The sequence below is a fragment of the Cuculus canorus genome, chromosome 2 (assembly GCF_017976375.1).
Source record: "Cuculus canorus isolate bCucCan1 chromosome 2, bCucCan1.pri, whole genome shotgun sequence".
Classification (NCBI taxonomy): domain Eukaryota; kingdom Metazoa; phylum Chordata; class Aves; order Cuculiformes; family Cuculidae; genus Cuculus; species Cuculus canorus.
In genome coordinates, this window is record NC_071402.1 from 34,900,846 (window position 1) to 34,916,382 (window position 15,537).

General features: G+C 36.3%; 1 protein-coding gene across 2 annotated transcripts in view; it reads left to right on the top strand.

The window, feature by feature from the left end:
- TRPA1 (transient receptor potential cation channel subfamily A member 1) overlaps nucleotides 1-15,213 on the top strand; it is a 68,470-nt gene extending 53,257 nt beyond the window's left edge. For both annotated transcript variants that reach the window (XM_054059068.1, XM_054059067.1), the window contains exons 19-29: nucleotides 1,994-2,092; nucleotides 2,967-3,037; nucleotides 3,513-3,660; nucleotides 6,828-6,917; nucleotides 7,125-7,294; nucleotides 9,305-9,434; nucleotides 9,559-9,741; nucleotides 10,695-10,763; nucleotides 11,672-11,782; nucleotides 12,295-12,392; nucleotides 14,207-15,213. In XM_054059068.1, coding sequence (XP_053915043.1) covers nucleotides 1,994-2,092; nucleotides 2,967-3,037; nucleotides 3,513-3,660; nucleotides 6,828-6,917; nucleotides 7,125-7,294; nucleotides 9,305-9,434; nucleotides 9,559-9,741; nucleotides 10,695-10,763; nucleotides 11,672-11,782; nucleotides 12,295-12,392; nucleotides 14,207-14,438 — 1,401 coding nt within the window. In that variant the 3' untranslated portion in view covers nucleotides 14,439-15,213. The remainder of the gene's footprint in view (nucleotides 1-1,993; nucleotides 2,093-2,966; nucleotides 3,038-3,512; nucleotides 3,661-6,827; nucleotides 6,918-7,124; nucleotides 7,295-9,304; nucleotides 9,435-9,558; nucleotides 9,742-10,694; nucleotides 10,764-11,671; nucleotides 11,783-12,294; nucleotides 12,393-14,206) is intronic.
- The last annotated feature ends 324 nt before the right edge of the window (nucleotides 15,214-15,537 follow it).

Here is a 15,537-nt window from a genome sequence, read left to right on the forward strand (position 1 = left end):
CTGTGAAGAATTTTTTTCTGATATCCAACCTGAACCTCCCCTGACGGAGCTTCAGGCCATTCCCTCTAGTCCTGTCCCCTGTCACTTGGGAGAAGAGGCCAGCTCCCTCCTCTCCACAACCTCCTTTCAGGTAGTTGTAGAGAGTAATAAGGTCTCCCCTCAGCCTCCTCTTCTCAAGGCTAAACAACCCCAGCTCTCTCAGCCGCTCCTCATAAGACTTGTTCTCCAGCCCCCTCACCAGCTTTGTTGCTCTTCTCTGGACACGCTCCAGAGCCTCAACATCCTTCTTGTGGTGAGGGGCCCAGAACTGAACACAGTACTCAAGATGCGGTCTCACCAGTACCGAGTACAGAGGGAGAATAACCTCCCTGGACCTGCTGGTGACCCCATTTCTGATACAAGCCAAGATGCCATTGGCCTTCTTGGCCACCTGGGCACACTGCTGGCTCATGTTCAGTCGGCTGTCAACCAGCACCCCCAGGTCCTTCTCTTCTGTGCAGCTCTCCAGCCATTCTTCCCCCAGTCTGTAGCGCTGCATAGGGTTGTTGTGCCCCAAGTGCAGGACCCGGCATTTGGCCTTGTTAAACCTCATCCCATTGGTCTCGGCCCAGCAGTCCAGCCTGTTCAGATCCCTTTGCAGAGCCTCCCTACCCTCCAGCAGGTCGACACTTCCTCCCAGCTTAGTGTCATCTGCAAACTTGCTAAGGGTGCACTCGATGCCTTCATCCAGGTCATTGATAAAGACATTGAACAGAGCTGGACCCAGTACTGAGCCCTGAGGAACTCCACTTGTGACTGGCCTCCAGCTGGAGTTAACTCCATTGACCACCACTCTCTGGGCCCGGCCATCCAACCAGTTTTCAACCCAGGAGAGTGTGCGCCTGTCCAGGCCAGAGGCTGACAGTTTCTGAAGCAGAATGCTGTGAGAAACTGTGTCAAAGGCTTTACTGAAGTCCAAGAAGACTACATCCACAGCCTTTCCCCCATCCAGTAGTTGAGTGATTTTGTCATAGAAGGTGATCAGGTTAGTTTGGCAAGATCTGCCTTTTGTAAACCCATGTTGACTGGGCCTGATCACCCGGTTCTCTTGCGTGTGCTTCATGATAGCACTCAAGATTACCTGTTCCATGACTTTCCCTGGCACTGAGGTGAGACTGACAGGCCTGTAGTTCCCCGGATCCTCTCTGCAACCCTTCTTGTATATGGGCACAACATCAGCCAGCCTCCAGTCTAGTGGATCAGTTTCTGTAATCTTAAATGCATTTTAACAAGCTTAACATTTAGCTTGATCGATCTGTAGACTTTATCTTTGCTATGTTAATTCTTGCAATCAAGCCATCAGAGGTTATGGATATTTCAAAATAACAGCGATAGAAGATGTAATACATATCAAAAGCACACCTGTCATAAGTAGTGTAATTGTTATCAACAATTCAGAGTCCAAAGTAAATTCTTTTTTGTAAATTCTTGTCCAAAATCTCAAGCATTGTTTTCACAATGCTAAGGAGAAATGAATGTTCTACAGTTAGGTTACCTTTGAAAGCATATTGAAAACCTCCTTATGAATTAATACATTGGATTATGTCTAGATCTTTAACAGAAAAATTGCAAATTTTCTACTACTGTATGTTATATTGTGTTATCAAAGCCATATAACTTTTAAAAACAAGCGTATCTTCAAAACCAACATTAAAACAAATTACAGTTATAAGAATAACCCTTTTAATCTGTAATATTTTAAGAAGAGATGCGTGCTTTTTATTTTACAATTAAAAATTAATGTTTAAATATCTTACAGGCACAGATGTGCATTTTGATTATATGTGTTAAATGGCAGTGACTAACAATTAGTATACGTTAATGTTCTAATTACTTTGACACAATATGCCTTTTTTCTCTCTGAAGGACAAACTTTTTAAAATTAAGCCCATTGTCTCAGTCTTAGATTATCAGTTTCATCACATTTAAATACTGGTGGATGTTTATTATGCAGATTGAATATAACTTCAGATATCTTCAGTGTCCCCTGACACTTAACAAGAAATTAAAGGAGGGTGAAGACATTTTCTATGAACCACTCACCACTTTGAATGTGAGTTCTTTATTTTACTCTGACATTATTCCATGCTGTCTTGCTTCGAATAAAATCAAGGGGGTTGGATTTTTCGTCATAATATTTCTTCTCCAAATCGTGTAACTGTATGTTTGAAGTACATTGGAATGAAGTATGGGCCAAAGTTCTTATAGTCTGAGTAATATATAACATCTCCTTTAGGTTTAGATAAAAACTCTTAATTTATTTAAACAACTATGAATGTTTCAAGAGAACACGCTGTATGTATGTACGTCAAAGAAAGCCATATTCCAGTCATTGTGGTGACCATACACTGCAATAGTGAACGATCCGACAAAACTGTTTTTTCATGTGCTAATTGCAAAATACTTTCTGTGCCTAAATCAAAATTTGCTGTTCTTACACATTGCCTATATTTGTCAGAAAATGTTTAGAGAACAAGTTTTCTGGCTTAATTTGATTACTTCTTTAGATTTCCTGTTGCAAATTAGACTTGATATATGATCTAATAATAAATAGATAATTATTTTCTGGTTAAGTGCAACTAGAAAAGCTTGGTCATGTATAGTTGGCAAAACGTTTGCTCCTGAAAAATCATGTAATGATCAGTCTGATTTTTTTGGCAAAGTATGCTATTTCTGCACAGTTATTTTTTAAAGCTTGAAATACAGTAACAGAACAGCAGGAGAGATGGTGGATGCCTGAGTAGGCAGGAAAGACAAGATAGTAATAGCTTTTGGCTAGAATGTGTTAAAAAAGGAACTTCGCAATCTCTTACAGACATTTTACTTTTCATTAGGCTAATACTCAAGTAAAGAGGGTGGTCTGGCCAGTTCTGTAAGCACTTTATTAGATGAGATAATTTTGATTCTTCTGCTTTCTTGTTTTTTAGGCCATGGTACGCCACAATCGCATGGAGCTACTCAGTCATCCCGTGTGTAAAGAATATCTGCTTATGAAATGGTAGGTGTATTTTAATGCACATAAAATATAATATTGCATGTGAGGATGAAGGTTATCATGCCTGAGTGTTGTTTACTAGGATGTTCATATTTACAGTATTGACTGAATCAAAAGTCTTTTCCATGTAACCTCTTGTAAGCATATTTAATATATGCTGATGATTATCATATGGAATGTAGCTTAGAATTTAGTCACAATTCTTCAGTATGTACAGCAAAGAGAGCCACTATCTTTGTTTCCACCTTATTGCAAAATATTTAATAGGATTGATGAGTTAAAAAAAAGAAAAGGCACAGTATTTCAGAATGGCCAGTACGCCTTTGTCTACATGAAGCTCAATGAACATATTCATCACAAAAGAATATTTTAAGAAATGTTTATTTTCTCATCTTGAGAACATTGTTGACTGTTACATTTAAATGCATGCTCTTCTAAACTTGTAAAGTGTAGTAACTTTAACTTTCTTACCTTCAAGGATGGCCTATGGGTTTCGCGCACACCTAATGAACTTAGGCATATATTCTCTTGGTCTCATCCCACTGACTCTTCTGGTCACTCACATACAGCCAGGAAAACCTTTCAATGGAACAGAAATGTATGAAGCAAGACCATTAGAATATGAGGTACTGAGTTTTCTTACTAGTTATGTATGTTTAAGATTTTTATAGTAAAAGGATACGGCTAAATAATTTCTAGAACTGTTTATGATTTAGCAACTCCAAAGAATAGAATTGAAGTGTATTTTTAGACACTCAGCAGCAACTTCTGTAGGTAATTTTCAGTTCTCATTTCCTATTTTTAAACTTTACTGGAAATTTCACATCTGATACATGGATACTTGAATATCTTCCCTGAAGTGAATATTTCTTCAATGTTGAAGAAAAAGGATTAATGTATATTTAATTCTGAAAAGACAGAAACCATTGTATTCTTAAGCTTTTTATGTCCTTTCAATTTTCAGCCAAAATAACTGGATATGAGATTTAAAATTTGATGTAGAAAAAAATGGTCAATAATAAAGTGTTTTGGGGTATTGAAATACAGCTTTCTTTGCCTATATTATGTATTACTTTTCCTTGCAGGCTTAGTATTTCTTCACTAGGTTCATAAACTATGATACTTAAGACAGAATAACTTTTGTCAAATTGGCAATATACAGGGTCTGACACAAAAAAAACAAGACTAACCAAGAGCGGGAGGGGAGAAACAAAGACATTGTTATACAACATGTTCTAACCTGTCACAGTGAGACAAGGCTCTACTCGATTGCTTCACTCAGTATGAGTGGGCATGTATTCAAATATAGATGTTTTAATACCCTCGGTCAGAAAATGTTGGTGTGCGCCAGCCGAGAGCGCTTTGTCTATGGAGCAGTTTTTAGCTAATAACAGTATCATTGTGCCTGAGCACCCACTCTGCTCATGAGACTTTGCTCTGCGTCTTCCCAAAGATCAAGTCAGTGCTTAAAGGAACCCATTTTTGTCAATAGTTGTGGAAGCAAAAACAACGGAGATCCTCAACAGCCTTTCAGAAAATGATCTGTAGAATTGCTTTGAACATTGGCAGCATTGTATGCAGCTGTGTTGACTCAGAAGGGAACCATTTTGTAGATGATTGTAGGTGCTTTCTTTAATTTGTTAGATAGAAAGAGTTACAAGCATAGTCACAGGTTATTTGTGTTGGACCTCATCTCTGGAGGTATTTAAAAGATGGGTAGATTAAGTGCTTAGGGTAGTGGACAGGTACATTTGGACTTGATAATCTCAATGGTCTTTTCCAACCAAGCAATTTCTATGATTCTATGATTTCCATCTGTGTGTTGGTACTTCAGGTGCAACAGAAGCAAAAAAAAGAATAATGGAATTCTGTCACATATGATTGGAAATCTCTGTGAAAGGCTTTTAAGTGTATTGCTTTGTTTATAAACTTAAAAGAGAAAAATATAAAAAAATTGAGCTGTACCAAAATGTGAATGGTATATTCCCATTTTGGAATTAAGACATCTCAAAATTAAAAACTTGATTAGGTTGCAAAGTATTTATGCATCATAGTGACTTTTGAATATTCGTCTCTCAGTCACAGTTATGATAGGTGTGGGGCTATTCTAGTAATACATAAGTATTGATTTCATTCATGATATGCATCAGGTGGAAATGATGCTCGAATTTGGGCCATAAGAGAAGCAAACAAGGATGAACCCTGTCTCAAGATAAACCTGTCCTCCATGCATGCTTTGGGGTTGTTAAGAGACAAAGCTCAAATTTTTTTCAGAAGCTGGACCTGAAATAATTAGTAGACCGTAGTGAACCAAAGAAGTTAGGCTTGCCAGGTCTGCAACTACAGGATAACGAGGCTTTAGAAAAGAAAGGCATTGGTGCAGCTGGTTGATCTCCTTTTTGTAAGTGTTTCCACCCTGCAGTTAAAACTAAGCAGTATTCTGTCTTTTAAGAAGGCTGTTTTGTCCCTAAACTGAACATTGTAGTAGACTTGCAGAACAGAAACTGCAAGTTCTGCTGTTTATTGAACCTGTCAATACAACTCATCCATAGTATTACACTCCTGTGTCCATTTGAAGGGCAGAAGAGTCACAGAGCTCTGTCTCCACAAAATGAAGTCATATCATTTGAGAAGAGACACCTGTGTCATTTGCCCTGAAACAGTAATATACAAGTGTTAATGGAGACAAGAATATGTTTTGTGGGAAACTTTTCAAATTATCCATTTAAAGTAAGTGATTTTATCACTAAACCCGAGGATTTTAGCAAGAAAAAAAAAATAACTAAAGAGGAAAGAAAATATTTTACAGTTCTTTGGGGAGAGAAAATACATAAAACTGAGATAGGAATTCAAAAAGGATATGCTAGTGGAATTCAGAAATGAAATAATCTCAAGGGATGTGAAAGGTTCGTGAAGATAGCCCGATATATGAAAAAAAGTCAAGACAATCACATACCCAGCCCAATATGTGCAGAATTCTCCAAGATTCAGAAGCCAGAAGAACTAGCAGAACTGGAAGAATTCATGCTTCGTTACCTCACTTGTCTTCCTGGTAGAAGAGAGGAGAATGACAGGAGCTGCGTGGAGCGGACAGAGGAATGACTCAGACTGACCTAGGTCCTTGAATCGTCAGAAACAGGGTGGAAGAAGCATAGCTGAAAGGGGGAGCCCTGTCCTTCAACAATGTATGATGCCAGATGGTGGAAAAGCAGTGCACTGAGCAGGAGCCGTGAAGGCGCTGCCTGAGACACTAGAGCAACACCAGTGTATATGAAATGATGTCCACTGAGGGAGACAAGTGTTCTGATAACTCAGTTATGGGAATGCAGTGGGGAAATGCCAGATCTGTAGGGAGCACAGTCTTACAGAGCATAGGGCTATACTCTTAACCCGAGTTAAAGAGACATCATAATGGGGCAGATGCCACTGAAAAGTGCATTTGTGGTCTGCCTGTGAGTTAATGAACCCTTCAGGTGGGGAATTAACTCTACAAGTTATGTATCAAAGATTAAATTCACTGCTCCAGTTTGTAAACTCAAATAGTAGGAGAAGCTGCACAGCAGCTGTTTATTAGTGGAACGCTCAAACTTTCAGACTTGGCTTGAATTACTTAAAATATAAATGGTATGGATTTTACAATAAATATTAATAAAACAATGTAAATAAGTTTATTTGAAGCAAGCTAACAAGAATTTCTTAACTTGGCAATATATTGAGTGTGTAGTAGATAGAGATGAAATAAATGTTCATTTAATAATTTCTGATTTGTTCTGTGCTCCATTTTTTGTTTCAGAACTCATACTTCACAAGAGTGTGTATGTGTTTAGTTTTAATTATGAGTTTACTGGGAATCTGCAAAGAAATATTTCAGCTCATTCAGCAGGTAAATACACAGAGAAATAATGTTCGTCAGACTGTGCTTGCATAACGGTTTGTGTGACATTGAAATAAATCTGATTTTTCCCTAATAAAAAGGGAAATACCTTTTTAGATAAATTAAAAGTGAGAGGAGGATTTAAATAGTGTATTGAATTCAGCTCTTTAATGATACATGACTTGTAAATATGTATCTGTCTCTCTTAAATCCTAGAAATTGAAATATTTGTTGGATTACTCCAATCTACTGGACTGGACCATTTATACTACAAGCATAATTTTTGTGTCTTCTCTATTTATTAATACACCAGCTCATTTGCAGTGGGAGTGTGGAGCAATTGCTGTATACTTGTCTTGGATGAACTTCTTGCTTTACCTTCAACGGTAAAAGTTATTTACTCACTTTACAATAAAATATTCCTACTATTTTCAGATATTTTATGTATCCTAAACTGTGACTGATCAAGTGTGATAGTTCTATTTTTTTTACAAGTTATACAAGTTTCTGGATTACAACCATAGGAATGTTTTAACCTAATGAACTGTAAAGCAGTTTTGAGTAGTTTTGAGCATTTTTTGTGTAGAGAATAACAACGTGTTAATGGCAACTAATGAAATTTCAAGATTTATTTTAATGTCAAGTTAGCAAAGCCACCACATATGTCTTCTTAAAAATGTGTTTTATTACACTGTATAGACTTTCACTTAAAATAAAAAAGAAATCTGTTTTTATAACTAAAACCTGGGAGAAGGTAAATTCTCTCATCATTTATCAGATTAAAAGGCAAACCCCACTTGTCTACACCATAGTGTCCTGTGAAGAAATGGTAATGGATGAAATTACATCTTCAGTTGCCATTAGGTCTTACTATTATCATTAATGGTCTTAATGCTGTCAGTGGTACAGTAGTGGCCAAGAGTCATGGACTACAGGAGAGCTGGATGGAGGGAATAAAATAGTGTGGGTGTAGTGCTTAAGACTAATAAATTAAACATGTTTGTGCCTGAGAAGGACTGCCTTGCACGAAGATAAGGTGTGGCTGATCAGCAAAAAAAGTGGTGATTTGGAGCTGTTCAGGACATATGGATGACAGTGTGTCACAAGACTGCATATATACTCTTCTGATTCTTATTGTATATATGCACCAATCATCCCCATGAGATCTGGCAGACAGACAAACATGACATTTGCTGATTAATTGCAGGATCGTTTTACTGTAGTTGGGTTGTTTAAGGGCAAGGTTTGTAAACAGAGTTAATGTATCTTTATGGTACTGTCTCTGCTGGCAAACCTTGTCCTACATGTGTCTGACCTTAGATGACTAATGAATGGGCACATCCTTTCATCTCTGCTGTGTGCTGTGGGCAGAATGAGGGCTGACCCCAAACAGTAAAAAGTAAATTTGTAATTGCCTAGCCTTCCTTCTTCTGCTAGATGAAAAGCTTCCCTTGCCTTTCATTTGCATAGCAGTAGAAACCTACATGTCATTTTTCTAACTCATTTAGGCCTTCACTTTTCAAAGCAACCTGTAGCAACATTGACTTCAATGGAGATTTGCCTCGTAAATGCCTAGTAAATAGTAGAAGAACAGGGCTGCTTTACTTCCATCCTGATATTTTCAGCCTTGCACATAATATGTCAGGAGGGAAATCCTGTGGAGGAATTTTCTCAGTTACTTCTGTTGTAGTGTGAAACAGTCATCTGGTCCCTGAAGCTGACAGAGGACATAAATCCCCAAGTTCAGGTTTGAGGGGGAAAATGTAACTTAATCAGCTTTATGACAATTCCTGTTCTGAGACCTAGTTTTTGTGCAAGGCAAGAAGGAGAGAGGCTTGCCAGATGACAGACTGTTGTTGGAAACACAGGTATCTTAAAATTGTGCCATTCCCCTTCTCTTTCTGAGCAATGTGTTTCTCTTTGTTTGCTTGTTTTACGTACTGTGTAGTGTCATAAAAAGCAAAATAATTTTAAATCAGACATGTGGCTCTTAGATTGGTTGTGGTTCCAGTTGTCCTTTGTTCTGGCTGCTAATTTGCTTCAAAAAGTAGTAAAACATGGTGTAAATTCCTAATGTTGTTATTCCAAGTGTAACAGTTGTACAATACTGTACTGTCTGTGGCTGTGAAGAGAGTAAAAGTTGTCCATGAAAAATAATATCTTGAAGAACTACTGCTCTAGTGGATTCATGTATAAGATTATATAGTTCAGTCTTGCTGTAAATAAGACCACTTGCATTATTTTGGATGGGAAAGTACAACATACCATCTCAGAATGTCTCAGAGAGGCAGAACATCTTTTTACGCATGAGAATCAGGATTACTCATTGCCTTATGTAAGGGCCTCTCACTTCAGTATTTAATTTTGCATATCTTTTCTGTTTACTTATTGACTAGATTTGAAAACTATGGCATCTATGTTGTGATGTTCTGGGAAATTTTGAGGACTTTGATTCGGATTGCTGTCGTTTTCTTTTTCCTGATATTGGCCTTTGGACTGAGTTTCTTTGTCCTTTTGGGGTCACAGGTGAGTTGAATAGCATAGCTATTTTTTTATCATTATAAATATTTTTTACTAAAGAATATCAAGAGGTTCTTTACAAATTTTGTCAGTATGTGTTTTTTCTTGATTTTGTTATTTTTTTTTGCAGCAAACGTATAGCACACCTCTGCTTTCTGTAATGAAGACATTTGCAATGATGCTGGGAGACATTAATTACCATGATGCATTCCTTGATCCATTACTAAGCAGTGAATTGCCATATCCATTCCTGAGTTACACAGTTCTTATTATATTTACCTTGCTCATTCCAATCCTTCTTATGAACTTGCTAGTAAGTAAACTACTTATTAATATAGAGAAGTGGTTAAGCACAGGTTTATACACAGTTTTAACATATAGAATTACTTTAGTGCTGATTTGTGACATCCTTTCATTATTTAACGAATTAGTATTTTCAGTACTGGTTGCCTTTCCCGGGACTCGTTTTCCCACCGATTTACTGTTCTATGTATTTTCCCACCTCTTGCAGGGTAATCTTGTATATCCTTAGGTAGCAATTCTGATGGAATTTGAATAGGAGCTACATTGTTATTATGAGGTTCTGATAAAGAAAATTGAGGGAAAATGATTTTAAGAAGTACTTTGATATATGAGTAGACATAGTCTTAATGGTGCAACCCATTGTATCATAACTGAAGGCTAACAATATTTTTTTAAAGATAAACCAAAACCCAGATCTTCATTGCACACAAAACAGCAGTCAACAGTGGTGTTAAAACTAACTAATGAGCCTGACCTTGGCACGAAGAATCAGAAAACCTGGTAATGGTGAGAAAGGAAGAAAATATTTAATACAACTTCAGCCATGTTCCATTGAGCATCATTTTTTTCAGGAAATATTTTTTTTATACTAAGTAAGCAATAAAATAAAAAAGTATTTTAGGTTACTTATTGCTGCCATGATCCTATTCAATAAAGAAGTCAACAAGTTTTTTGACATAGCAGCAGCGACGAAGAATCAAGATGAAGGAGTTATTCTTGACAAATATTTGAAGTAGCTCTTTAGAGCCTTACTGGTAGAGAGATAGTTGGCATTAACACAGCTTACTTCATTTCTTTATATGGATTTTACAAATATGCACAAAAGGATTATGTTTCCAAATCCAAGTGAAATAAAATAAATGTAACTTTAGAGTAATTTTGGATTCAAATGAGACTAAGAAATACAATTGAAATAACAGACTATGAAAAAATAGATAGTGAAATCTTTCCTGGTATTTTTAGATTGGTTTGGCTGTTGGGGACATAGCTGAAGTACAAAAATATGCTGCACTCAAAAGGATCGCCATGCAGGTAAGTAGCATACCATAGAAGCTTGCTTATTCCAGCAAGCACCAGCTACAGGAAGTAGATACCATTGTTAGAACACAATTCAGATAATTACCTTATTTGTCATCAGCATCCTTAACTAACATCTTAGCATCTCTGTAAAGCAGCTTTGTGTACGTGGGCATCTTATTCTGAATCTCATTTTCAGTTACCGATTTAGGTACTTCTTTGCCAACAGAATGTTCAGGAGGGATGTTGTCCTTCAACTGAGCACTACGAAATCTTTGTTAATCATACAACCTCCTGTATGTTTGACAGAAAGTTGTCTGCAATAGGCTTATGTTGTACATCCTGTTCTTTTAGATACATATGCTCAGTGTTTCTGTAGGAGTTTGAAAAAGACTGGAAAAGGACAGCATCACCCAAAAAAGCTCTTTCTACCCAAGGGAAAACTGCTTTTCTCACAGGCATTCCACTAGCTTAATCTACTGAAAGGATGTAGCATAAAGAGAGAAAGATCACCCTTTTCCCCTTTATAATTTGGTCTTAAAACTTGTGACTATGATAGGTATTCACTTGTTGGCACATTTCTGCTCTGTAATTCTATACTGCAACCCATGGTGTACTAAGAAGCTATTCAAGTCATTACACAAGAGCTAACTCAGTTTTGGAACCATTTTAGTTGTAAGAGTGCTCATCTGTATGAATTAATTAATTCTTGTAAGATACTTAATACTGCCATGACTAAATGGTTTTAGTGCCTGGGCTGCGCTCTTCAGATATTACATTACTGTTTGTAGTGTAGATATCCTCTGGCATTTGACACCTAGTAGTAGTGATTTGAGTATAGTAGCATGATGATTATTTTCACACTACAATCTGTCTTTATCTTATGAGAATATATCTTATACTAAATGCAAAACTATGTTTAGGTTAATCTTCACACCAACTTAGAGAAGAAGCTACCATTTTGGTTCTTGAGTCGAGTGGACCAGGAATCGATCACTGTATATCCCAACAGGCCGAGATACTGTGGATTTATGGTAAGATGGTGAATCTTAGACTAAAGAATTCTACCTAAAATGAAATATGGTTGACTTACTTCAGGCACAGGTTGCTAGGAACGTTGCATTAATAAGACTCAATCATTAACTGACATCAGTGGAATCGTGATTGACTATCTTCAGTGAAAATGATAAATCAGTTTGAGTGCAGCCTAACTTATTCAGATATAATTAGTGTTCAAACTCTCAGTGATCTGTGAATTTATTAAGTGAGACAAGCTAGAAAAGTTATTCAAACAGAAAACAGAATTACTCCCTTTTGGTGTTTCTCCTTTTATTTGTTTACTTTTCATTTCAGCTGTTGGTGGTGGACTGAATTTTCTTATTAAACAAATTTTGCAAAACAAATGTATACAAAAAATAACTTCGCAACAGAAAATCTTTTCAACTTTAACACTGTGTGGACACTGTTACCTTTCACTTGTTTGGGATTTTTGATCTATTGCTGAACTATAATACCTGATTTCAGTTTGGTTCCATGTTTTGTTTAGAGTGTGTTCCAGTATTGCTTTGGGTGTGAAGACTCTACCACAGATGCACAGAGCACTGATACAACGTTAGAACTGGAAGTTCTGAAGCAGAAATACAGGTATTCATTGTGTTATTTTACTGCTGTAAAAATAAGTAGAACAAATATTACAAATATAATGCTATTTCTAGAAGTATCCTAAAGCTCCATACTGTACCCAAAAAGTAAAATTCATTGTATCTAGTATTCTTAGGTAAACTCTCTCACTATGGAACTTAGTATTTTATATTCTGTAAAGTATTTACCTTCAAAATACTTCTGTAGTAGAGACATATTTTTATCCCATGGCAGAGAAACAGGACAGGCTTGTTTGCTCATTAAAGTAAACTGAAGCAATGGGGAAAATGCATTTTCATTTCAGAGTTACAGGTTTGTGTATTGAGGTTTTCAAGAGTTATTTTAAACTCACAACTGATGTAATTACAATTGGTTTGCAAATATAAACAGTCTGTAACTGACTTTCCACTGGTCTGATGGTAAATCTGCCTCAGATTGTTTCCCCAAAAATGGATCGGTGTCCTGGTTCTCCTTTAAACAAATCATCTGTTTCTGAAAGCCTTGGAAGGAGTTTGCTCTACTTAATTTTCTTACTTATCTTGCTAATATATCAGTAAGAATAGTTTCAGACAAACCTTCTGTGAATATAGCTAGGAAAATCTATTCTGTCTCACTCTCCTCTGCATTTTTTCCCTTTCTTTGTTTTTATTTCCCTTTTTTTTTCCTGCTAAATATTTGTCCCTCTGCACAGATTCTGATTAGGTTTTTTTTTCGCTTGAAGGAATCAGCAAGCTGTAGGGGCGGTAATACACCCTACAGATGTAGGCAAACCATGGAAATTCACATATCTTTTCTCAAATCTATACTATATCAATATATTATAATGAGACCTAGCATTGAAAACACTCCTTTTAATTTCCTTACAGAGAGAAAAAAACTCTTGAATTTTATAAAATTATAAAATTATTTTAAATAGACTAACTTTCAGCGATTTCACTGTGGGAAGTTATATTTACTGCTCTGAAAATATTGGCTGAAAATATTTTTTTTTTTTTGTTTTACTAAATTGCCTGTGTACCTGTACCACAAGAGTTCAAAACAGAGTTCAGTTTCTACTGAAGGTAGTGGCAGTCAGTGCTAAGTGTATACTTTTTTTCTTTTTAGTATGAAGTGTGTGTGTGGGTGCCTTATATTAATGGTATCTAATTACAGCACTATTTTAAAGCTTGTGGTGTTCACATAGTTTAAAACATATTTTTTCAAAAAAAAATAAGGCAACTACATACAAGGAAGGCCCAACAGAGAACCTTTTAAGTCACTATATATGTTTTCATGCTGTAATTTTATAAGCAGATATTCAAGAAACTGGATTTTCAAAATGCCCGTTTGGTAGTTTGATGAAGACAGTTTCTAGACATATTTCCCATTTCTGTTATTGTTTCTCAAAAGATAACAGATACTGTGTTCTGTATGCCTGATGCTAACTGATGTTAACTCTTTTATTTGTATTAATTGCACTTTGGGTACCACTTTAAAAGAGGTCAGTGGGTGCCTCATCAATGTCTTTCATAGTTGTCATGATCAATAAATATATGTGAATATGTAATTGCAAGTGCATACCTGGCCCTTTTTCTTTCCAAACTACTTCAGTCAATAGGAAAAACTTTTGACAGAACTATTCATGTTTCCTGAAACCTAGTGAAATACCACAGCCTGAAAAATTAAATATACTGCAGATAATACTCTTCATTAGCACAGGGGTGAAATTGAGATCTGTCAGGTCTTTTGTATCTGTAATTTGAATGACTAAATTATCCTTTGAAAACAAATGGCCAAGCCTGCTGTACACGTTTTTTTCTTTTTTCTTTGTTTTTTAGGCTCAAAGATATATCAACACTGTTGGAAAAGCAACATGACCTCATTAAATTGATTATACAAAAAATGGAGATAGTGTCAGAGGCTGAGGATGAAGACAGCAATGATTTATTTCAGCACAAGTTTAGGAAAAGGCAGTTAGAGCACAAGAATAGTAAATGGGATACAGTGTTAAAAGCTGTTAAAACAAATGTGTCTAACCCAAGCACAGAAAAGAACAATAGCTTCTTCTAGGCATGGCTGTGATATCATGTTGTATTTTGGTTTACTTTGGGGTCATTTCTCTTATTGTCTGTGCATAATGTTAATGTGATACATCATGTATTTAAATTTAAAAAAAAAAAAGGCCAGATCTGGAAAAAGGATGTAAATGCTCAAAAGAAGTATGTAAGGAGACTGAAGATGTATACATCCAAAACTGTGATCCTAAAGGTGGCTGGCTAATCAGGAAAGTGCCTAACTCACCAGATGCCAACCTTGCTGTCCCAACAGTTCCCAAGGCTTCCATCTAGCTCTGTTCCTGGATTTGGCCATAATACTCTTAGGTCTGTATTATGTTATTTTTTGTTACAAACATTTTTAGAATTTCAGAGTTTTTAGAAAAAATCTAATCATTTAATGTTCAGAAGTTTTGAGGGAGCCAATGGGCTTTATGTAGCTTAAAGAAAAAGTAAGAAACAACCTGACAGATTGCTTTGGAAGTTTTGCTGAGTAAGGACTGCAGGATCAGGCCTGAAAGGTAAGAAATAAAAAGATCATGAAAATGTAATGTAAGGGAAGGACTGATTTCTGTTGTGGATAACTATATGCAGTTCTCTGAGGAATCATTTGTATTAGCATGCATATAGCAACAATAGAATGACATGTTAAATATTAGTCATTTACAACTTACTGTCCTTGCACCACTGATGTGATTTTGGCCTTCCTGATAACCTAAAACCTGACCTTGCTACTCCATTCCGCACTTTGGTTTGGTTATTTATTTACTGGATGTTCAGTGCATTATGTAATATACAGTAGTATATCAAATGTGGAAATAAACATGAATTAAACTGTGTTTAAGTACCTGAGTATATTTGTTTCAAAACAGCGCTAATAAACTAATTACAGCTATATCAGTTGTAATGCTCTCTGGTCGGCTTTTGAATTCAGACATTTTCTTTAAGAACTTAATATGTGTTAATTCTTCGTGTAAAGAGCAGTTGTTATTCCGGTTTATTTTAAAGGTTATTGCCAGAAGGAAATTCATACTGTACAGAACTTGTCCAGTCTTCAGAATACGCAGGAAGATGCGCTCTAAATTAGTGAGACTTGTGCCTTAAAATTGCTATGG